We start from the raw sequence: 26,503 nt of genomic DNA, 5'->3' as shown, positions 1-26,503 counted from the left end.
TGGCTAACAGGTGAAACTAGAACTCTGAGTGATCACTGGAAAAATGGGGACATTACACTAAAATATTAATAACTCCTAAAATACTTAACATTTTGATATGTCGTCTGAAACGGGAGTCCATCCTGCTTTTCCCCATGTGACCATATACTCTTTTTAAAAATAGAAATGTCCTTCTCGATCAACTTCTGACTTACTATAAATAGTAAGTATAGTGAATGAAGTCCAAATGATGCCAAACCAAAGCATACTGAATCCTGGAGTAGATACCAACTGAAAGAGACCCTCTGTCCACACTCATTAGCCTACGAGGGTCAGAATTATAGGCTAATCTACCTGATATTGATGACTAATTAGAAGGGGACATCACATTAATATTCAAAAGAGAGATTACAGCAATAATACACTTCACTTCTTCGAACGATCCAAGAACTACTTGGAAAAACTATGATAAAACAACTATGCCTTGGCTCCAATTTATAGCCTAAATGGGAGACAAAAAACCATTGTTGTTTTCCCAAAAAAAGGGGTCAAAACCAATTGCCAAAAACCCATGCCTTGGAGAATGAATAGCCAAGAGAGATAATAAAATAATAAAGCTCTTCAAGTGACTCCTCTTTGGGCGCCAAACCCAAAGCCACAAAGACATTCTGAGTTCTCTGTAACTACCAATGACTCTTTGAATCCCCAAATGGCCACCTTTTCTCTTCCCATACTTCGTCTCCTTATACATAAACCTTCATGTCTCAATATGGCCATGGGAAAGAGTGTATTTTGTCCATTGTAATTTATCTTTATCACCTCTTCATGTCCACCTCTTGAAAATGCAGTTACAAATAGCCATAAAGTACAAATATTTAATATTTTTCTCACATGTCATGGGGAACACTTTCCAAGGAACATGGAGACATGTGAATAACTTAGGATTGTAAGGTTAATGTCACCTTATCCTAACAACAACAAGTATGTCCAACAATTTTCCAAAATGATTCCTCTCAATTAATAACTTAAGTTCACTAAATATGATAATTCTAAGGGCTTTGCAAATCCACAAAGAGGTCAACACATCTCTTTTGCTATTATCTCTACACAATTGCCACCATTCTAATCATAGTGCATCATGCACTCAAATGACTAACTTGCGCCACACAACTCATAAGGACAAAATTGTTTTGGGTACTACAGATATCACAACAGGTTTTATTTGCACGCATGTCTCTTTGCCAAAATCTCACCACTTTGCTCCCTCCTCTGCTGGTCACATAGATAAAACAAGATCAAAATACCCCATTGATTGTGTTCCTATCTCTCCACCTTCAATCTAGTCTTCTTCCACAAACAACCAGCAAACAGTAAGACTGATGGTGAACTCCAGACATCCCTTATTTGTTATCATACATTACCTTAGCTGACAACAAGTCATAACCTTGAGCAAACATCCTCATGACAGCAATATGAAAATTTGTACAGATTCACTATTGGCATCATCTATTTATCCACTGCCTATGCAACAGCTTTGCATCCAATAACTCTATGTATAACAAAATTCTACGTCTTGGATCCAACCTTGTGACACAACAATAACATGCCCTCAATATGTAGATCTTATTCCATGCAAATCACCAATTTTTGAAGCTTGAATCTTCATGAGAATCTTTTGGCATCAGCAACAGTTCTGATTCGTCAAGAAAAGTTGAGAACAAGTAAATCTAAGCCAAAAAAAAATCATCAAATTCATGCGAGTAAATATTATTTGTCATTTGTTATCTTTAGCTCTTTGGCTCTTTGCTTTTCACATGTGCTAGGCATTATTATCCAGTTAGCATTCACCCTATGGTAATCAAGACTATAAGCATACTGCTTTGGCAGCATTCTCCATTGCTTTCTCTAGCGTTCTTGTGTTCCTTTCTTAGTTTCTGTTCATTCTATATAGGTTTTATTAGTAATAGTGTGTGGCACATAATTACATTTCCACAATGGATTCGCAAAGGATATAAAACAGTTATTAGGGTTTGACACCACAGCTAGAAAGGAATTGAAATAAGGAAAGACTAAAGGTGGGCACTATAAGTTAAGTTGTAAGAGCAATCAAATTAAAGGTGGCACAACTAGTGTTAGAGGATGTTGAAAAAGAGGGAAGGCTAGCTTATATAAAATCCTAAAATTATAGTTGTGTAGAAGGCACAAGAAAAGATATTGAGGAAAAATATTTCAACAAGCAAAGCCAAATTTGCAAGAGCGTGGCTTATGACACTAGCTCCAATACTAAGGGTTTAATGTTAACTTAGTTAACATTTGTTGTGGATCGTAAAAATTTGGTAAACTTGTTAAATTTGTTAAGGATTGTTAACTTGTTATGGTTGTGTGTGATGAACAAACATAGACATGGAAGTAAACATATCTGAACAAGCAAAGACAAATTTGTAAAAGGATAGTAATGACATTGACTCCACTACTCTAGCATTAATGTCTACAAACAACTATGCATTTGGCTAACTTGTTAAGATTTGAAAATTCGAAATCACAAAAACCATTCTCAAGACCATTACATTCTAGAATGCTTCTAGTCAATGCATGTGCTTTTCTATACTTTTCAATCTGGATATATATAAGACTCTCCAAACTCATATCTTAGAAGTGAAAATAGTTTATTCCGATATAGTCCTAATGGGGGAAACCAACACATTTAAATGGGCAAAAGAAATCTCAAGAAAGAAAACAGAGACAACATCAAAACCAAAATTAGAACCAACAACAACTAGTGGTTAATGATCATTGTTGCCAAATTCACATTGATTAAACATTTATTATTATTAATCACTTCACCAAGCATAAACCCAAAATCATCAAAGTAGCATTTACTAATTTCTTTTAATCATAAAGCAACTTATCAACACACACACACACAAGAGAACACCAGATGGAATGGGAAAAACCATGATGACAATAGCTGCCTAGATTTGCTGCCCAAATCCAGACTCACAAAAGCAAGAATATAATAAGGAATTTACAATATAAAGTAGGCACCAGCCTATTGTAGACACCAATCCCCAATTACATTTGCAAGCACCAACCAATAGGAGACACCAATCCCCTAATCCAAAGATCTGAGCACCAACTTAGCATGCGACACACCAATCTCAAAATACAAGAGATATGAATTGTAGATCTCAAGGCTAAATACTCGGCTTCCCTTTGGTTTGAATAACATCATAACACCTTCACATAGTGCATATGATCTTCAAACAAAGCTATACACAATGAGATGTTACACCATCACCCACATACTCACACATCAATCACACTTTTTCGGATGCATACATTTCAGAACCACACTACAAATGAACCTAGATCAACTATATATATGAATTACAACCATAATTACATTCACACGTCAGCCTAGAACAAGATTATTGAATCTGCAAGTCTGTCCCAACAATAAACCTTACACCAAACCTGTAATAGGCTTGATCCAAAAGCCCACAAGTTACTTCAAAAGAAGGGACACACCATGCATTACCCAACACACATTCTGCTAGCCCGAATGAACATCAACACACTACTTCCAACTAGCACACATTACAACCCTCAGGCGCATCACACTGGAACAACAACCCAATCAGCCAACAAGCACAGTGAACACTCTGTCACTTCTAACTTTCTATCTACTGAAGCTCAACAATTGAAACTCTAGAATATGACACATCATGTGCATACTTTACTTCCAAACCATAGGCCATAACTCTCAACTATGGCAAAATGTTAAACCCAACACTCTGGCAGTGCAATTGAATGCACATTATGTTCTTCACCAACAAACCTCGGAAGCATACCACAAATGCTCCCCAACAACACCACATGAGATAAACAGTCGGGAACAACTCAAATAGGAGCATGATGATAACATTAAAAGAGATATCCAGCATAGTTTACTAATTCAAAACTCAAATATTCAGACATGTCAAAAGCAATAACATTTGATTCCCTCTAGTCTGCTGACACCTTGAACATCATAACTCAATCATAATTTTGACACACCTTTGACATCAATGACAACATATGCTCAAACATCTCCCCTTTTGTCATTAATGTCAAACAACAAAATATACTGCTACCACATCAACACAAAATAAATCAATCAATGACCCCCATTGTAATGTATACCTAATTTGTAAGAAGCTTTTGTGCATTTGACCACCTTACTCCTTGAAAGATGTAGCTTGTTTGCTAGCACATCAACACAAACTAAATTAGTCAAAGACTCCCTTTGTGATGTATACCTGATTTGTAAGAAGCTCCTGAGCATTTAACCACCTTACTCCTTGAAAGATGTAGCATTTTGGGTCACTTTATCCCCCTTTGACATCACTGGCAAAGGACATCATAGAATTTTGGGTCACTCTGGAAACACTCCCTCCTTCATCTTGAGTCTCTTACTTCATAAGTTCACCTAGTCTTTCTTTTTCTCCAAAATATACTTCCTCTTGATTCAAGAGGAGGGAGCAACCACTCCCAGCTTCTATCAAAAATACTCAAAAGTCTCCTTTGGAAGAGGTTGTGTGAAAATGTCTACAATTTTCTCCTTAGTCTCAACATACTCTAGCTTCACTTCTTTGTCAACAACTTTCACTCTCAGAAAATGATACTTAATTGCAATATGTTTTGTCCCTGCATGCATTATCGAATTCTCAAAAATGCTTATGGCACTTGTATTGTCACAAAGAATGGAAATGGGCTCATCAAACTCTACTTTCTTCTCCTTCAAATTCTGCTTCATCCATAACACCTGAGTGCAACAAGAAATTGTTGACATGTACTTCACTTCTTTGGTAGATAAGGATATTGAATCCTACTTCTTGCTCAACCAAGATACAAGACTATTACCAAGAAAGACAGCTCCACCACTTGTACTCTTATATTCATATATACTTTTGACCCAATTGGCATCTGTTTATGCAATCAATGTGAAATTTTCACTCTTTGGATACCACAAACCAAAATTCAAATGGAGCATTTAGATATTTGAATATCCTTTTTACTACCTTGATATGGGTTTCCTTAGGCACTGCCTAAAACTTAGCTACCATCCCTATTTCTTGCATTATATCTGGTCTAGATGCAGTCAAATACAACAAACTATCAATCATTGACCAATACAAGGTCTAACTTGCCGAAGTAAATTCATCATCTTTGCTCAAATTACACCCAATAACCATAGGTGTACTTACCAGTTTGCACTTTTCCATCTTAAACTTACTCAACATCCCTTTTATATACTTGGTTTGAGACTAAGTCACAAGGTTCGAATTCAAATTTGAATTTGAGTTTGGCAAGAATGAAATTCGGATGAAGTTCGACAAGGGTAAAAAATTCGAAAAACAATTCGCCATTAAATTTGCCTTATATAAATTTAAGTTTTTTAAATAAATATAGAAATTCATTAAATTTCTAAAATAATTTAATATTGTTAAATAATATTTAATTAAGATTTTTTATTAAAATTTTGCTTAATTTATTTAAATATTTTAATTTAAATTTATTAAATTTTAAATATTAATAATAAAAAATCTAATTACTAGAGTCAACTTAGAAACAGATGATCTATTTATAGCATTAGATAACTTAGAAAACGATAACCCAAATACTCTAGGCATTCTCAGCTCTGACAGAAGCAAAGACTCTCCTGACTGTGCTAAACACAGTAAGAGAAGAGGTAGGAGATCCCTTGCTGAACTAAGATCAAAGGATGGAGATGCCAAGGTTCAGGCTAAAATATCTACTCTTTTTAATGCAGGGGAGGGGAAGTTCCTCCCCAGAGAGCCATGAAAATCATAACATGGAATATTAGGGGTCTGAATGCCCCTAACAAACAGCGCATCTTAAAACGCTGCATCTTTGATTCTAAACCAGATATAATGTTAATCCAAGAAACCAAAATGAACTCCTCTGAGATAATCCTTTTTGAGAAAAAACTAGGCGTTAGACAGCTAAAGCACTCCCCTGCTACAGGGGCCTCAGGGGGCTTAGCCATCATTTGGGACTCTAGATTCATCTCGTTTACACCTTTAGAGATTAAGCAAAATTGGATGGGAGGGGAAGTAGTAAGTTATAAAAATAACCTAAGATTCAAATTGATTAACGTTTACGGTCCTGTCCAAAACAGGGATAAGGCTAGGGTGTGGGTGGAACTAGAGTCTTTCCTCAGAAGTTTCCCAAATGATGTATGCATCATTGGTGGAGATTTCAATGCTATCACTAAGGTAGCAGACAAAAGAGGAGGTAGCAACAAACTTCCTCTAGCGGCTGTAGATTTCAATCATTGGATCAATAGGAACTCCCTGATGGAAATCCAGACGGCAGAAAATGCCTTCACCTGGAACAACAGAAGGCTTGGTTTCTGTAACATTGCTAAGAAACTAGATAGGTTCTTTATCCATGGGGGGCTCTCGGAGCTTAACTTTACCCTGAATGCAGAACCCCTCCCTTTAGCAGGATCTGACCATTTCCCACTCCAACTAATCTTATTATCTGACCACTCCCCTAAAAAATGTCCCTTCAAATTTGAGAGCATGAGGTTCAAAGATGATAACTTTTTACACTTAATTGAGAACTGGTGGAGAAGCTCTGTTTTCTCTGGTTCGAAGATGTTTATTATCACAAGCAAGTTAAAGATTATCAAAAGGAAGCTCTTAGAATGGAACAGGACTAATTTTGGAAATATTTTCGATAAAAAAATCCTAATAGAAAATGATCTTAAGAATGTTAACATTGAGGTTCTTGAGAAGGGGATGGATGAACATCTCTTCCTAAAAGAAAAGGCTCTACTCTCTGAGTATGAAAAGACACTCTCAAATGAAGAGATCTTTTGGAAACAAAAATCGAGGGAGACTTGGTTGAGTGATGGGGACCGAAATACTAAGTTTTTCCACAATAGTACTAAGCAGAGGCGATGGGTCAATCAAATTTCTAAAATTAAGAATTGCCAAGTTTCCATCCTGTCTGAACCGGATGATGTTGCCTCTGAGGCAGCAAGGTTTTTTGATAAAATCTTAAACAATATTGAAGGCTTCAACCTCAGAGGCCAACTCAATATTATCAAGAATCTTCCAAAACTCATTAACGATGACCACAACAAAATCCTATCAAAGAAATTCTCTGAGGAGGTTAAATTTGTCCTTATGAAGATGAATCCCGACAAGGCCCTGGGCCCGGATGGCTTCCCCACTAGCTTTTTCCAAAAATGTTGGGGTTTTATGGGGATAGAGATCACGGACGCCTTAGAAGGTATTAGGAACTCTGGTAAGATTCTCAAAGAAATCAACAATACCTTCTTAGCTCTCATCCCCAAAAAAGAGAATCCTGAAAGCTTTAATGACTTTAGACCAATAGCCCTTTGCAACACTCTGTACAAACTCTTAACCAAAACCCTAGCAGCCAGACTCCAGAATCTTCTCCCCATTATCATTAGTGAAGAACAAACCGGCTTCGTAGCAGATAGATCAATCTATGATGGGGTTATTATAGCCCAAGAGGCCATTCATTCCGTCCAGCTCAACAGGGCCCCAAGTATGCTAGTCAAATTAGACATAAGCAAAGCTTACGACAAAGTTGATTGGCGCTTCCTATGTAAATGCTTGGAGGCCTTTGGTTTTTCCAAATCCTGGATCAACCTAATCTTTGAATGTATATCCACCCCCAAATTCTCGGTCTTGGTTAAAGTTTCCCCAAAAGGTTTCTTCAGCAGCTCAAGAGGGCTCAGGCAAGGAGATCCTATGTCCCCCTTCCTCTTCATCATCATGGCTGAAGCCCTAGGTAGATCCATCTCTAAGGTCGAAGAGGAAGGTGGGATCCAAGGAATCCCCATTACCAACGGCCTCCCTCCCCTTACCCACCAACAATTTGTCGACGACACGATGCTTTTTGGGCAGGGAAGTGAGCGCCTTCAAAGGCATCCTTAATTCCTATATGCGAGCCTCGGGTCAAGAGGTGAATCTGGCCAAGTTTGCAGTTTTTATGTTCAACATAGACCCCTCAGGAAAAGTGATCAGCAATGTCCTAGAGATTAGTGAAGGAACTCTTCCTTGCAAATACCTAGGCATTCCCCTTAACAAGGGTAGAAGACCCTCAAAATTATGGGACAACTTGGTGGATAAAATCAAGTCTAGGATTAACACTTGGAAAGGAAAATGGCTCTCATCTGCAGGTAGAGCAACCTTGGTTAGATCAGTCTTGTCAGCTATGCCCATTTACCAACTCTCCTGTCAACGTTTATCTTCTTCTAAACTTGCAGAGCTCAACAAGCATCTCAGGACTTTCTTTTGGCAAGGTGCTAATGACAACCGTAAAATATCACTCATATCCTGGGACAAGATATGCAAACCTAAAGAAGGAGGAGTTGGCATTAAAAAACTTCGTGATCAGGGCAAAGCCTTGGGTGCCAAGTTGTTCTAGAGGATGTTTAGAACCCCCCACCTCAAATGGGCTCGCTTGCTGCACCACAAATACCTTAATGGAGGGAATCCTATCCAAATCTTCGCAGAAACCAACCCTCCCAAAGGGTCCTGCCTATGGAATTTTATGTTAGATTGCAAGAGGATTATCTCTGACAGACTTACTTGGAACCTGGGGTCTGGGGATAAAGCTCTTTTCTAGTCGGCTTCATGGGGCGGATATAAGGCTATTGATAATATCCATGACTTTGGTGCTACTCGTATCCTTCTTGAATCTCATAGAGGACCCCTGTTAAACAACTATATCTCCCCTTCAGAGGATGGGGCTAGTTGGCAGTGGATCGAGAAGGAAGATGAGGATATCCCGGTAAGGGATAAACAAAAACTTATGGCAATTCTTAAATCAAGGAACATTGCCTTAGGTAAGAATGAGGACAAGCTCGTCTGGGATGGCTCCCTAAGAGGAGAATACAAATCCAAGGATGGGTACTCTCTCATCTCCAAATCGTTTATAAGACCTATGACTAAGCTTCCCTTGAAACTTTGCTGGGATAAATACTACCTGCCTAAGGCAAGTATCTTCTCCTGGCTTGTGGTTCAGAACAAGCTCCTAACTGCAGACAAATTTAGAAGAATGGGGTATGAGGGCCCTAGTAGATGTCCTCTTTGCGAGGCAGACGATGAAGACACCAATCATATCCTCCTTAACTGCCCCTTTGCTCACAAATGTTGGATCTGGTTCACCAACAAACTTGAATGGTCTGCGGCCTTCCCCCACACCATCTTTGGAATGCTCAAGGCATGGCCTCTCCTCAAGCGTGGCTATCTCTTTGAAGGTTTATGGACAGCTCTTCCTTCTTCCATTATGTGGGAACTATGGAAGGAGAGAAATAGACGTCTCTTTAAGAATGAAAAACTAGAGGTTCCCAAAATCATTAACAGGATAGAGTTAGCTATCACTCAGCTCATGAATAACCCACTGTCATCAGGCACATTGAAGAATGCCTCTATCACTTATTGGGATGAAAAGATGAAAAAACGTTGGGAAGGCTTATCCTTTCCTCCCTTTGTAGAAGATGGTCCTATTGCAAGTCTTCGATCAAGGGATGCATGCAGATGGCAGCCCCTAGGTGAAGGTTGGGTAAAGCTAAACTTTTATGGGGCATCCCGTGGCAACCCAGGGCAAGCAGGGATAGGATGTGTTGTTCATAATTGGGAAGGCAAGGAACTAGCAACCCTTGCCTCTCCGGTTGGCATCAACACCAACAATTGGGCGGAACTTATGGCCCTAGTGGAGGGTCTGCATTTATGTAGGAAACTAGGAGTTAAGAACTTGGAAATTGAAGGAGATTCGGCTATAATTGTCAATGCTCTGAGGAAAGGTAGTATGCCTAATTGGAGACTAAATACTTTGCTGTCAAAAGCTCTTGACTTATGCAGAGATTTTGATAGGTTCACAGTCAATCATATTTATAGGGAGGGCAATAAAAGAGCGGATGAGTTGGCCAACTTGGGAGCCGATGGCATCAATCTCCTGTCTGTGCCACCTTAAGGCAACCCCCTCTTTTGTTTTTGGGTCTCAAATCAACAGATTGGATAGGTTCTAAGGAAATGCCAACTCCTATGATCAAACCCTCCAATTGACTTGGCCAACTTATAGAGTGAACCTATTTGGTTACTAACTCTCTCGCTTTAGGCTCTGCAGGACCTAGGCGGGTATACCTACTCACTAGTTATTCCTTCAACTAATGCTTTTTATAGCAAATTTAGTGTCTCGATCTGACTTCTCCCTATCTCAGAATGGCATCAGTTCCTAGAATGGAGATATAGCAGATGAGTTCAAGATTGTTGTTGTAGAAGCTATTCGATCTTGGTGCTTGAAATTCATATATACACTATTGCTAATTTATCCTAGAATTCCTACTCAACTACTCCTATTATTCTTTATGTGAAAGTATGAATTGATGGGTTGTGTTTTATAGATGACCAGTGCCTTTCTATGTTGTTTGGGCTACAGAGTCTTTATATTTCTTTAGGACTTATTGTGTAAACTTATGAGACAATTTTTAAACCCACCCCCTCTCGATGAGTTTGTCAATTACTTTTTCGTATGAGCTCTACTTCGATGTCTTTATTGTAAATTGCTTGAATGAATTTAACTCTAACCTTAAGAGACCATCCAAGGAAGAAATCTGAGGAACAATTACAATTCGCAAGTAAATCTTTTATTCAAACCTAGAATATGTTACTGGAAGAACACAAGTAACCTTATCTCCTTTAGATAATATCACAAGCAACTGCCTACAGAAAGATGCAGTAATCCACAACATAACTTCTTGTTCTAAATCTCTTCCATATTACAAAAGCTCCCTCCTCTATATGAGAGTATACATTATCACCAAGCGTTGTGGCTTTTCAACATATAACTATCAACTAACACTTTTGTTTCGAACATTACCTCGACTAGGTATTTTCTCCCTTCATCGAAATGCTGTATTCGGTCACTATGGTTGTCTCCTCACCAATACCTATCTGATATCCATCAGGTTTTTATGTCGAAGAAACCTTGGGCTTCGGTGACCTCCTCTATTTTTCCACCAAAATACCTCTTCCATCGATATCACTATGCCCCGTCGATGAATGGATCTATTGTCTCACCGAAGCCTTTCTTTATCCTCTCTTGTCGTCTTCCACCAATAAAGTTATATCGGCGAAACAACGCATATCGGAGACATGCCTTTTAGCCTCCTTGAAACATATTTCCTCATCGATATATATCTGATGTCCATCAGGTTTCATGTCGAAGAAACCTTGGGCTTTGGTAACTTCCTTTATCCTTCCATCGAAACACTTTTTCTATCGACATCACTACACTCCTTCGATGAATGGGTCTATTGTTTCATCGAGGCCATCTTTCTTTTGATGATTTGCTTCCACTATCATCTTTAATCGATGAGCTCATTAGTAATCTTCCTCGATAAAGTTGCATCGATAAAACCACACATATCGGTAACATGCCTTTTAGTCTCCTCAAAACTCATATCCTCATCGATATCTTTTATCGATATAGCTTCCTTTTGTTTGATCGATATCATTCCTTCAATAAGAACGCTTCTTTCGGTAAGTTTCCTTCATGTTGCGCCGATGGTATTATTTCCTCGGAAGCCTTTTCCCGTCGATGAAAACCGTCTCTGCTTTCTTTGATATCCTCTTTCTGTGGAATCATTGCTTTCGATGAGTCCCTTTTAGAGTTCATCTGTGTTCCCTTTCCTTCGATACCCTTTTTATATTGATGAGACATCGCTGGGTCTCATCGATACTATTTGAATTTTGGATATTTCGATAGAATGCTATTAGACTTGTTCGATAACTTATGGGTTATTACGGTATCAATGAAAATGATGATTTCTTCCAAAGATAGATGGCTTCTATGATTTAATTTCTCAAATCAAGATATTTACTTATTCAGATTTGATGCTCAACAGTGGCTCTGACTGGGGATGGGGGTATGCTACGGATACCTTCAAGTATCTAGACTCTCTGGTTTATATAAGGGAAAGGAGATTTGAAGAAAATGCGACTTTTTTACAATGGCAGTGAGACCTAAACTATTGTTAAATCAGTCTCAGATGCATGTGTCAATTTTCCTCTTTCTTCCCAGTAATCTCCAGCATCATATTATTAGATTAAGGGTCGACCTGATAAAATTTTATCTCACTTAAAGCTTTCCCATGACACTCAATTAGGGCCTGGTAGGCTCTCGAACCATATTCTTTAAGATGGTAGCTCCCCGCGATCTCTTTGCAAGAATATTTATGGAATTTGCCTCGTTAATATTTTTTATGCTCTTCGATGGGTAATCACTCTCGCATTATGTTTCTGGAGATTTTTTGAGACTAATATTTTGAGTTGTGTATCCTAACAGGGTGACCATCCAGGCAAGTATGATATATTGTATAAGTCGACTTGTTCGGTTTTCCTTTTCCTAACATTCTGGTGAGAGTTTTTCTCAAGATTTTGTGCAGCATAGGGAGCAGAGCATGCTTAACCTTGTGTTCCAGGAATAGCAGGAACTGTCGCCCACAAATGGCAGCATCACCCCAAGAGATGGGCAATCTGTTGCTCAACTTTACGCAGAGGATTTCTACATACAATCTTCATTATTTTGGACAAGTTCCCTTTGTGATCTTGTATCTCCATTTTGTATCCCATTCTTAATTTTTTCTGATCCTTGAGGGATCTGGGCTAGACAGGAGGTTTTCTTCCCTCCATTCTTTCCTACCGGTGCCCACACCGAATAGAGGTGTAAATGTAAATCTATCTATTTTTAAAATTAATAAAATTCTTTGGCCTCGACCTTTTATCGATCAAAAAAAAAAAATCTAAATTAAATATTCTTAAACATTAAAATTTTAATTTATTAATGTTAATAGTAAAAAATAAAAGTAAAACAATAAAATTCTATTCTATTCTATTAAATAAATATATTTAATTTATCATGCAAATTGTTTTTACGGCAATGTATGAAATAATTTTTTTAGTGAGTCTTTTTAAAAAGCGGTTAAAAAAATTTAAAACATAGCATCTCACCCTTCGCAACTGCCTAGAAAACCAGCATTTCTTGTCGGGACTATGCTTCCATAAACTCTCTCGAGCTTCTTGATGAATAATGTCCTTAAATCCTCTGATAGTTTCACCAATTTGACAAATGGAACCTCTGAATGAAGCTCCCCTTGGATGCCAAACTCACTAGATATTTCACCAATTCAAATGGCTGCAACACTAAAGAATGTATCGTTCTCCAATGACTCGAAGAATGAAACCCTTGGCTTCGTCCTCTCTGACAATTTCATCAAAACAAATGCTCAAGAATGAATGGCTCGATTCCCAAGGCTGAATATATATAACTTCGTGAAGAAGTTGATTTCCCTCCAAAAGGCTCATTTAATAATAATTAAATATTATTACACTTGCAACATTATATATTTCACCTTTTACACCTTGGGATAGACACCAATTAAATTAATTGAATATTTGGCCCCTCTTTAATGATGACATGACTCTCAATATTAAGTTGAGTTATAACTTAATATTATAAACCTTTTAATTAATTTATATTTAATTGAGCCAAATAAACATTAATAACTCCATAAATACTCAATATTTTTGAATACCATTTGAACTGGGTGTTGAGCTGAGGAATCCACACATGACCACACGCCTTACTAAAAAACGTAAGGGTCCTCCTCTATGTAACTCTGACTTACTATAAATAGTAACTAATGCATACGGAGTCCTGGAGACCTCAAACGAAAGCCAAAACTGCGAATCACTGAACACTAGAGATGATACAAGCCTCAGAAGACCCACTAACCATCCTCATTAGCCTACGAGGGTCAGAATAATAGGCTAATCATCCAAAATCCATGGTCTACTAAATTGGGGACATTACAATTCGCCCCTCCTGAAATTGCTTGCCCCAAGCAAACTCGACAAGAAATAACTCCTCCACCAGGATCCCAAGTGAAAATCTATGTAATGTCACTATCATAATCTAATAGCTCTTGTAGCACTATCTCATCCAACCAGAGAAACGGGACTCGCCCAAACTCGCCCAGACTCGGCGAGTCCGAGTACGAGTCATGCTGCCCCTTGACCCTGCAAGGGGCGATGCCCCTTGACCCCACCTTGGGGGCGCTGCCCCCAAAGCCCCGTCGAAAAATATGGGGGGAAACTACGTCGATAGAAGTAGGGAAAATTTAACCTCCAAGTCTGACACTGATTGGATCGACCAGGTAGATATAGAGGCTGAGACTGTAGCAATGGCAGAGGAGGAGCGGAGAGCACGAGTATAGACAGGAGATTCAGAGGCAGATAGTGACACGGATGTTCCTGATGTTGGTGAACATGGCATGGTGTCACAGGGAGCGGCCATGGCTGTCCAATCATCCAGGACCTACCTTAGACGCCTTCGCACGGGGTCGGGGCCGGAGGGTGCTGCTGTGCAGGCTTCTCTGAGATATAGGCTTGTAGTTGTATTTACCTTTGGTATTTGTATGAAACATTTGATGATGATCATATGATGACATGTATTTTTTATTCCATGAGTTTTGTAATATTGTATACATTTGACAATATTTATATATCTATGTTTGTTATTTTCTTCAGCTACAATTTGCGTTTATGCTTATGTGATTAATGTGTACTTGTGTATGTAATCAAATGAGCCAAGTTTGATGATGTTATTGTGTCTTTAAGGTGTATTCAATAAAGGGTGTCTGAAACAAGTTTTAAATCTTTAAAAATCTCTAAATTTCTTGAGTTTTTCACTTTCCCGAGTCCAGCCGAGTCTGGAGCCGAGTCTGATGCCGAGTCCCGAGTCCGAGTCTGACGCCGGCCTTGCCAAGTCCGAGCCGAGTCCGAGTCCCGTTTCTTTGCATCCAACTGAATCTACGGAACCCACTCAATCTCCCCATCAAGTGTCATAAGAGTATAAGCCTCAAGAGGAAGCATGTCAAGAGACTGACCATGCTTCCCATCTTTGCGCAAAGTGAGCTATCAAACAAACTATCCATCACACGCGCCCCTGAACCGTGCATCTGAAATAAGTCATGTACATGAGGATCAAATGTGAAGCTGTATGCACTCCTCACCATGTACACTGCTGAAAACTCCTCCACGAGTCTTGTCTGAAATCCCAATGCACTGCTAGGATCCCAAACACTACGATCAATGCTCACCTCAGGACTGGGGTCGTGAGAATGATCAACATCTATCTCGAAGAGTGGATTATCACATGACCAGGTAGCGTCTATCTCAAACAAAGGATTGTTTACAAACTGAACAACACCTCCATGTTGTTCCAAAACATACCACTCTGTACCCCTAGAGTCATGAGCAAACATAACTTCTCCTAAATGATCTCATGTTCCATCTTCCTGTTCTCTTCTCTACAGAGAAAGATAGAATGTAAACTCCCATCTGTAATTCCCCTCAACACATGATTCCTGTTATTCAGTTTAAATTTTATTTCCAACTTAGGGACGTTGAGGGTAAATTCTTCTATCTTGGAGCCATTTCATGCCCAAAACTATGTCCACTGCACCCATGTTGACCACATAGAAGTCATCCTATAGCTCATAATCATTCAATAGTAAGGGGAGATTACCTATCCACCTGGTGCACGTGAGGATATAACCATCTACAACTCTGACTCTAGATCCATTGAAGTCCTCTATCTGAAGTTTGCATCTAGCCACAAACCCTTCATTAATAAAATTATGCAATGCTCCAGTGTCAAGCATAGCAATACAACGCTGTCCGCTGGCTGTTCCCCCGAATCGGAATGAAATCTCATCTTGCACATCAGCAAACAATGCCATAGGAGATAGATTCCCATCAATCCCAAACTCTGAGGAAGCCTTTCCGCACTGTTCATTCCCTGAAGCAATTGGCTGATCCGAAGTTTTAAAATCGGAATCCTCATAATACACCCACATTGCGTGGTTTGCCTTACCCTTAGGCCTAAAAGGCCAATCATGCTCTCTACTGTAAGGCTTTTTGCACCAAAAACATAATTTCTTTCTCCTTAATTCTTCTCGTGTCTTCTCATCCATCATGGTTGCTGATTTCTTTTTCTTATCAGCAAGTTGTTGAGAACTCTCAATGCTGGTAGAAGGAACTTCTTTTAAAGAACTCTTGTTTTTTGGGGCTGTGAACTCCATGCTTCTTTCTTTTTTCATGGCTTCCAAAAAAGTGGGTGGATCAAATGCCTTAATCCAACCTTTCAAAGGCTCCAACAATCCCTCCATGAATAATATGACAAGTCTCCTCTATGAAATGCTAGGCACCATCTCTACAACTCTCTGGAATTCACCTATATAAGTCTCCAAGTTACCCACCTATTTCAGTTGCGCCAACTCTCTAAAATAAATCTCAAGATCTTTGCAATCAACTCACTCTATCAACCTATCAGCAAACTCTGCATAAGTGGTAATGTGATTATGGCCAAGGGTGACCAAACCATGGTACCACCATTCCTGAGCAGCTCCCTCTAAATGTAGTGTAGCAAATTCGATGGCATCCTCTTCAAGCATCGGTCTCAATGACAAATAGTTATCTAGCTTCTATACCCATGCTCTAGCTGTACACTTATCACTCCCATCAACATATGGCATTGTAATCTTACCAAGAGTTTGCTGCTAATCAATTCGTGCTGGAACATGATATTCATTTCTTCCACCATTTCTCCTACTTCTTTGATTCATAATCTGATCAAAGGTCCACTGTTCTCTAAAATCAGGAGGTAAGCTGGTATATTCTAAATATGTCTATCGTGCTTCATCTCCAAAAGGTACAGGGGCAGCAACATGTGGTTGTTCTTCTCGTGGAATGAAGGTAGGGAAAAGAGATCTAGAGGCTAATCCTCTAGTGAATGCATCATGTTGGTTGATAGTCTTATACCTTCCATCACCCTCCACATCATTGTTGCTACTATTCCCACGAACACCACTATTTTCTCTTGAATTGTTCTAATGATTTTGATTTTGATCACCTTGCTAATTATTGTTTGATTGCTGTTCCATTTTCCCTAATAAGCGTGACATCATGTCAAGCATGGTATCAAACTTTCTTTCAATTCTTGCATCCTTGTCATCTTCTGCCATGTTTTGCACTACTTTTCTGTTATCTCCTTCTCTTAGAACCTCTGAGAAAGTGTCAACCTCAGGCACTTGTGGATTTTGATACTACTGTCTTCTTTGTTCCCTGTTGTAATACCTGATATCTCTTTCACTCATCTGACAACCTCATCAAAACTGATAACAGGATGGCAAGATCTTGGCTGTAATAACAATGTAAAGACCCTTGCCTGTTCAAATGTGAATTTGTTACCTAAGACTTGAAGGAATATCGTCAAACACTTCTTATGCAACCTCTATGTGCGCTGGTCTTTAGTTTCAGTCTGATTTGTTTGCTTAAATGGACATTAAATTCAATTTGAATGCTTGAAATTAACACTACAATGACTAAGCAACAAGCTGAATGCAAGAACAACTTTCCTTTGACTTTTCAATAGCATGTAAATGAGTTTTACAAGAAAAATGCACTCCTACAGTCAATGGACATTTTGTCAAACAATTGGCATGCATACTAAGAACATTCTGATGAACTACCAGCTTAAACTCTTTACTATAATGCAATACTTAAGCATGGACTTGCCAAGACTTTTGGCTACAATGAAGTATAAATATAATATCAAATCTGTTATCAAAGGCTACCATAGCAACACAGTGTTCAAATATGAGAACCTGGAAACAATAGCAGCCTGCTGGTTGATTCGATTTCTCTTTGATGTCCTTGCTCTTGACTTCAATGATGAGGCGTCTGCATTTCCATCCTCCCCAACAATGCTCCTTGAATTTATTTACAATTTTGGGTGGCCTCCAATGCCAAAAACGCCCTCCTTGAATTGGGCCTTCGTTACCCTTGGTCTGCAACTTGTATAATAACTGATAACAGCCTTATTGCTGCTCCCAAAAAGACCTTAGTTGGTTGCCTAATCAAATGGCTATGCTTCCATAAACTCTCTCAAGCTTCTAGATTAATAATGCCCTTAAATCCTTTGATAGTTTCACCAATTTGCACAAATGGAACCTCTGAATGAAGCTCCCCTTGGATGCCAAACTCACTAGATATTTCACCAATTCAAATGGTTGCAACACTGAAGAATGTACTGTTCTCCAATGGCTCAAAGAATGAAACCCTTGGCTTCCTCCTCTTAGACAATTTCATCAAAACAAACGCTCAAGAATGAATGGCTCGATTCCCAAGGCTGAATATATATAACTTCCTGAAGAAGTCGATTTCCCTCCAAAAGGCTCATTTAATAGTAATTAAATGTTATTACATTTGCAACATTTAATATTTCACCTTTTACACCTTGGGATAGACGCCAATTAAATTAATTGAATATTTGGCCCCTCTTTAATGATGACATGACCCTCAATATTAAGTTAAGTTATAACTTAATATTATATACCTTTTAATTAATTTATATTTATTTGAGCCCAAAAAACATTAATAACTCCATAAATACTCAATATTTTTGAATACCAACTGAACTGGGTGTTGAGCTGAGGAATCCACACATGACCACACGCCTTACTAAAAAACGTAAGGGTCCCACTCTATGTAACTCTGACTTACTATAAATAGTAAGTATTGCATATGGAGTCCTCGAGACCTCAAACAAAAGCCAAAACTGCATCACTAAACACTGGAGATGATACAAGCCTCAGAAGACCCACTAACCATCCTCATTAGCCTACGAGGGTCAAAATAATAGGCTAATCATCCAAAATCCATGGTATGCTAAATTGGGGACATTACAAAATACTAGAACCCTTTTGGTTGTTCAATGCAGATTTCCTCCTCCAACTAACCATTCAGAAATGCAAATTTGACATCCATTTGATACACCTTGAAATTCTTGAATGCTAATAATGCCAGAAACTTTTTAATTGCCTCTAACATTGCTACCGGAGCAAATGTCTCCTTAAAATCAACTCCCTCAACTTGAAATTATCCTTTGCATACAAGTCTGGACTTATTCTAGACAACCTTTCCATCTTCATTCAACTTGTTTCTAAAAACCAATTTGGTACCAAAGACATTCTATTTTTTAGGTATTGGAACCAACTCCCAAGTTTCATTTTTCTCAATCTAAGATAATTCTTCTAGCATAGCTTCTAACCACCCTTTTTCTTTGTTTCCCTTTGCATAAGTACTTCGTTCAATTTTTTACAGTAAGGCAAAGTGTACTCATTCATTTGCTTTCTCAATTCTTTTGTGGGTTTGAGTCTGATGTCTTTATCAGCTATGATTTAATCTTCAAAACTGGGCATACTTGTTTGAAGTCTTTGCAACTGCATTTTCAGACTCGCTTCCTATAACTTCATCTCCACTGCAAACAAATTCATCATTGTTTTCTTCATTCGAAACTTCAATTGACTATATTGTCTCATCAACACTCACATTAATACTCTCCACTATCCTTCTCAACCTTTTGTTATACCATTTATATGCCTTGCTTGTCATAGAATAACAAAGAAAAATACCTTCATCAAATCTAGAATCAAACTTATCCAAATGTTCATTCCTTTCATGCAACACTTGCTTCCAAATATTTTGAGGTGCCTAACTGAATTCGGTCTTCCTTTCTGCTCATATCGAGTCTTTGTAGTCCTTGTCCTGATTTGAGCTCTATTCAAAATGTATATTGTTGTTTGAACAACTTCCCTGCAATACATATCTCGTAACTTTGCTTGACTCAACATTATTTTAGCCATCTCCTGTACAATCTGGTTCTCTCTGCAACTCCATTTTGTTGAGTCCTAGGAGCAAAATAGTCTCTAGATGCCATGCATCTCACAAAATTCTTCAAATATGTTGAATGTAAACTCTCCACCTCTATCCGATATCAAACAATTTATTGTTCTACCGGTTTCATTTTCTACCATTGCCTTAAAAGCCTTAAACTTCTCAAAAGCTTTTGATTTTTCTTTTAGAAAAGTAACTGAAGTCATTTTAATATAATCATCAATAACCATCATAAAATACTTGTCATCTTGTGTGCTCTTTGTCCTCATTGGACTATATAGATTTGTATGAATCAAATCCAATGGCTTTGTAGTTGAATACTCCTTGGTAGGAAATTTGGTCCTTGTCTGCTTTCCTTCATGACATGAATTGCAATTGATAGATGGTGGCTTCTTGATCTTAGACATGTCTCTTACTGCACTTTTTTAACTAATCATCACAAGATCATCGAAATTGATATGTCCCAACCTTCTATTCCAAAGTCAACTTTCTTCCCCCTCTATGGCAAATCAATTCCCCATTTACTTCACTAAGATGATACACTAATTCCGTTCACAACTAATTCTCAAATATTAGTTTTCTAATTTCAAAACCCATTGCATTGAATGAAAGAATGTAGCCTTTATCACACATCTAACTCACACTTAGAAGATTGTGTTTCAAACCTTCTACATACAGGACATTACGTTTTTGTCTTTCCACCATCAAGACTCAAAGTATCCTTACCAATGATTTTAGTGATTGAGTTATTATCGAGAGTTGTAGCTCCTTTGTCAAATTTCTTGAAGTTCAAAAATTTGCTCGCCTCTAGTCATGTGACTTGATTATCAGTTGTTAGTGATCCATAGATTCTTCTTGTTTCGAGCATGTAGTGCAATCTGAGCCACCATGGATTTCTCTGCTCTTTGTCCTTCTGGTTTTGCTAATGTAACTTACTGAGTTATTTCCTTTTGCATCTGACATGGGAGGACTCGCAAAATTGCTTATCCATTTCTTGAAATATGCCCAAAATTGGTGTACTTATGACAAATAATATTGAAATCAAACAATGGTGCAAAGACATTTATGCTAACAAAGTCATTACTTCTTGTCAAAACATTTATACGATTCATAGCCTTATGACCAAATCGATTGCAATTGAAACAATAACCTGAAAAGGAATAATTGAACCTGGTAGTGTATGCTTGTCCTCTTGAAGTTTGTCTTTTAGATCTCCTATTTTGTTTGTGCACTTGAGTGAAACCATCATCCACCTTCTTTCTTTCTTTGTTGCCACAACTTGTTCAAAAGCCATTCTCTTTTGGACTCTCACTAATTGATTCTTACATTGCTCAGTCACCTTATTCTTTAGTATCTCTATAAAACCAATGCCAGTTTTGATATGTGGCATCTCTGACTTTCTATGATCTGATCCAAGATCTTAGTGCTTTATCCAAACTTGAATTTTAGCTAATTACTTGCATTTTCCAAATCCTTTCTCAATGTTACAATTTCTGCCTCAAGTCTTTCACAGTCCTTGTCTCTTGACAACACCCTTTCTATCATATCCTCTTCAATCCTCTTTGCTTCTTCCATTTGAATCTTCAAATCAATGACCATCTTTTCTGCCTTCTCAAGAATTTGAGACACTTAGTCCATAGCTTTCACTTCTTTGGCAATCCTCTTCAATCTCTTAATCTCTTTGTCGACACAATGCAATTCTTCCACAAGATCTACATCATCGTCATCATTTTCCGATTTCATTGCTCCTACATCACTTTTAGTAGTCTCCGAAGCCATGAATAGAGCCTTTTCACCTTCATTCCCGAAAGTGCACTAGTCATCATCATTAGGTGAATAGCTTTCCTCATTATTGAAGAAACTAAACTGATTCTTTGGAAAATGCTTCCCTTTTGGAAATGACTTCTTCCCATTCATCATTGTTAACATATTTGTATGGAAACTTAGCCATGAAATGTCCTACTTCACCACAATTAAAACATTTGAAGGCAACATACATTTATACTTTTTAGAACCTATATGCATCTTTTTAACAAAGTTTCCTGGATACCTCGAATGTCATCTCTTTCCTAGAGAATTTGCCAATATCAATCCTCATCTTATAAGAGCATGCAACTCAACACTAGTTAGTGTATTCAAATCTTTAGCTTCTTCAACTACAGAAACCTTTACACCAAACCTTAGCGGAAGAGATCTGAGTACAAAATTCATAGTTGGATCCATCAAAAAGTGAGTGTGCCATCTCAGATCTAGCTTGAGCTTCTAAACTTCTTTGAAGGAACTTCGCTTTGATACCAATTGAAGAACACACATATATTGGGAAAAGGGTGAATCTGTATATTCCAAATTCACTTACATTAAACATTAATTATCATTAACCATTTCACCAAGCATAAGCCCTAGCATTTACTAATTTTTCTTTAATGATAAAGCAACTTATCAACACACACACACACAAGAGTGAGCACCAGATTTACGTGGAAACTTGGAATGGAAAAAACCACGGTGAGAATAGATGCTTGAATCTACTGCCCAAATCTAGCCTCACAAAAGTAGGAATAAAATAAGGATTTTACAATATGAAGTAGGCACAATCTACCATAGACACCAATGCCCAATTACATTTGCAAGCACCAACCTACATGAGACACCAATCCCCTACTCCAAGATCTGAGCACCAACTCAACATGTGACACACTAATCTCAAAATACAAGAGATATGAATTGCGGACCTTCAAGGTTTTGAACAATCAACTTCCCTCTGATCTAAATAGCATCATAACAACTTCACACAATGCATATGATCTTCAATCAAAACCACACACAACAATTGAGATGCTATTCACACCCACATACTCGCACATCAATCACACCTTCCGAATATATGCATTTCAGCACCACACTCGGAATGAACCTAGATCAACTTTATACATGAATTACAACCATAATTACATTCACATGTCAACCTAGAACAAGATTATTGCATCTACAAGTCGGCCACAACAATAAACCTTACACCAAACCTGTAATAGGCTCGGTCCAAAATCCCACATGTTACTCCTGAAGAAGGGACACACCATGTGTTGCCCAACACACGTTTCACTGGCTCCAATAGCATCAACACACTACTTCTGTTTGGTACATGTTACAATCCTCAGGCACTTCACACCAGAACAACTAACCAATCAGCCAACAAGCAGAGTGAACACTCTATCACTTCTAACTTTCTGTCTACTAAAGCTTAGCAACTGAAACTCCAGAATATGACATTACTCTCAACTATGGTTGAATACGGAACCCAACACTCTGACAGTACAACTAAATGCACATTTTGTTTCTAAGCAATAAACCTCAGAAGCATACTGCAGATGCTCCCAAACAACACCACATAAGATAAACAGTCGGGAACAACTCAAACCGGAGCATGATGATAACATTAAGAGAGCTATCCAGCATAGTTTACCAATCAGGAACTCAAATGCTAACATTTAATTCTCACTGGTCTGCTAATACCTTGGACATCATACCTATGTTATACACCTTTGACACACCTATGACATCAATGACAACATATGCTCCACATCAACATCTAGGCATTTTGAAAGACTTTATCTTAAAGATGGCTTTTAGGATCTTAATATTGTAAAAGAGTTACAATTAAAGTTCTACAATTGACCAAGAGTGGCAATTGCTTGGAGATATGACAAAGGAGGCATAGGCACACTATTTGCAAGATCAATGATGGCACATATATAAAAAATTAGCAAGGATATCTCCAATAGGAACTGCTTCGATATGACTTATAGGATCTATAATGTCCCTGTTTCAGGACAAAAAGAATTAATAATATTACTTTAAGTTGGGCCCAGTAATTTTATATTTTTGGGGGCAACTTAATAATATTATTTTAATAATACAAAAAGCATTATTAAACACTTAATTATAAACAGTATTTCATAATTGGCATTTTTCCACTTTGGAGTTTGCATTTGAATTTGCGTCCAAGGACAAAAACCCTAGGCTATTTTTAAAAATCTAGCTGAACGAAAACACTCTTGGATTTCTACTTTGGACGTGAGGACAAAAGCCCTCATCTCTAGCATTGGCAATTCCACACAGGTGTTGCATGATGAGCTGACTTGATGACTTCATGCATATTTTCTCATTGAGCAATCAAGATTTGGAGACAAATAGTTTATTGCCATCAAGTAATCTAATTTTCAGCATTTTCAGAGTTGTCCATTGCTTGAGTTGCTGATTTTCATACTATTTTTAGAGAACCAGCATTTGCATCAGACCAAATACCATCTTAAGGGCAATTTGAAGCAGACACACATATTCCAGGGCATGAAATTGTCAAATTGGAGGCCAATCAGCACTACTGGGTTTGTGCAAGTCATACAAGGGTTTGCGGGAGCCATATTTATCAACAATTACAACTGCACAGTCATTCCAATTCACGTTTCAGCAGTGTCAAACATAACCACCGCTGCACACCTCCTTGCAACAGATTGTACATTATTTATTGCTGTCTCAAGTAATTTCTGAACACAAATCTACATTTTCAACGCCAGTTCATAGAGCATTCCATACAGGTGCATTTCAGATGGAGGGGGACCGTACAAGTCTGAATTCATTGACCTATCATCCATGCAACTGTTGTACCATCATATTTAGACAGCGTATGAGTGGATTTGGCATTACAGTTCTGAAATTTTAGGTCACAGCCCTGTATAACAACATTGTACTCATTGCCATAAAATTAAATATCAGTTTGGAGTTACATATAATGATGTTTTGTGCTGAATACTTCTGTCATACATTTACCAGCAACAAACAATTGATTCCATTTCCAATTTCACTAATTCTCAATGCTTGAGGGCTTCATGTTGCCTGTCCATTCAAGTAGAGGGTTTGATACAAGTATTTCCAGTCATTTGTTGTCTGTAATCAGCGTTGAAAATAATTTCCAGTCAGCTGTTTTCAGTTAGCTTTATCAAAAAGCATAATTTAGGGACATTATAGGAGCTCTCTTTGCTTCTTGCTAAGGTGTTGATATACTTTCCTCCTATGTAGGCATTAGTACACTATAATTGGATTCAACAATTATACAGGAAAGATGATTTTGGTTAATTTGTCAATAATTCTACAGTCAGTCACACAAATCGTTTCAGAGATAATGGCCATAAGTGGCATGAGGGCAAAAAGGGTGAATGGAACAAGGCAAGGCATCTAGGAAGCCTAAAAGATTGTCAAGAAAAATCTGTAAGATCTCTCAACACAATCAGATCCTATTTGATTGGTCTGGGGACTTGCGATGGGACAACATTGGTCAATCAGGATTCAAAAAGAGATAACTGTGGTAAGTCAGTGGAAAGAAGGGTCAAAAATAATTGGAGATTGAAGATGCTAAAAACAAGTGACTGAGTATATGGCCAAATTTCCGAGAAAGTATTGTAAAGGATTTCACTTCTGGAAATATTCAATTGTTAGACTTAGCATCATTGGCATTCCATCTGTCAAAGTTCTTTTGCATGGTTTTCTTCTTTGCTGGCTTTGATAAATACAGTGTGTTTATCCGCAATAAAAGTTTAAATTTTCTCGAGGACAAAAAAATGACAATTCAGTTTACAATGTGCAAATTATGTATTGAATTGAGAAATCCAGAGTTGATTTTCAAAGTCTTCTAATCAACAAATAATGTCATGAATTTCCATACCTTTATCAATGCATCATTTATCACTTCCAAAGTAGGTACACAAATCCCCAAAAACCATCATTGTGCCTATGAAGGATCATCTGGAGATTTTAAATGTCAAATCAGGAGACAGAGACTTGGAAGCTTGATATGTCAAACTTTCGAAGGTCCAGTGCTCCAAGCTAATAGGTTAGTTTAAGTGTACTGAGCAATAACAAATTATATAAGCCTGAAGAAAAAATTAGTGAAAGATGCATGGGGCAATTTAGGATCCATCCTTCCAAGTTCTTTGTCGATGAAGCTATTTGTAAACTCTCTCTTGTTCCATGTTTGAACCACAAAATGAAACAAGATGATTTCTACAAAATATTATCTGATAGGAAAACAATAAGAGATCTGTAAACCTTGACATTGCAAGACTTGTGAGCAAATGGAAAAGCTAATTTACTAAGGTTTATTCACCAGTTTTTTTATTATCTCCAATTAGTTGTGCTTCTTCAGTTTATGGACTGAAGATAAACAACAAGAAAGACAATAATAAATCTGTAAACCTCAACATTGCAAATCTCAAAAGTAGATGATAAAGCCATTTTTAGATGGACTACTCATTAGTTTTTTTATTATGTCCAATTGGTTTGATGAAATGATTTTGACAGTTCTTTTTGAATGGAAAACAATAAGAAATCTGTAAACCTTGAAATCACAAGGCTCATAAGCACATGGGAAGGCCAATTTAACATGGATTACTTGCCAATTTTTTAATTGTTTCCAATTAAAACTTAAAAGTGTATTCCTTCAGTTATGGATTCATGATATATGAAAAGAAAGATGTCTGCTTTTAATTTTAAATCAATAATCACTTATCAGACAATTCAAGGATGCAAGATATTTACTGTTAAGCTAGGGAAGTTATTGAGAGCATCTACAGAAGCCAAGTCCTCAATCTTATTTCCACCTGAAGCATGTGAACTTTATCAGG

The 26,503-nt window shown here is 37.8% G+C and overlaps 1 protein-coding gene across 1 annotated transcript in view; it reads right to left on the bottom strand.

The window, feature by feature from the left end:
- The window catches only part of LOC131068002 (tubulin-folding cofactor E), a 215,867-nt gene that overhangs the window by 39,604 nt on the left and 149,760 nt on the right, over positions 1-26,503 (bottom strand). The window contains exon 8 of the mRNA XM_058003191.2: positions 26,418-26,479. Within this exon, the coding sequence (XP_057859174.1) occupies positions 26,418-26,479 (62 nt within the window). The remainder of the gene's footprint in view (positions 1-26,417; positions 26,480-26,503) is intronic.

This window comes from Cryptomeria japonica, chromosome 6 (assembly GCF_030272615.1).
Source record: "Cryptomeria japonica chromosome 6, Sugi_1.0, whole genome shotgun sequence".
NCBI classification, from domain to species: domain Eukaryota; kingdom Viridiplantae; phylum Streptophyta; class Pinopsida; order Cupressales; family Cupressaceae; genus Cryptomeria; species Cryptomeria japonica.
The sequence above is the reverse complement of the archived record's forward strand: the minus strand, read 5'-3'. Positions and strand labels throughout refer to the sequence as shown.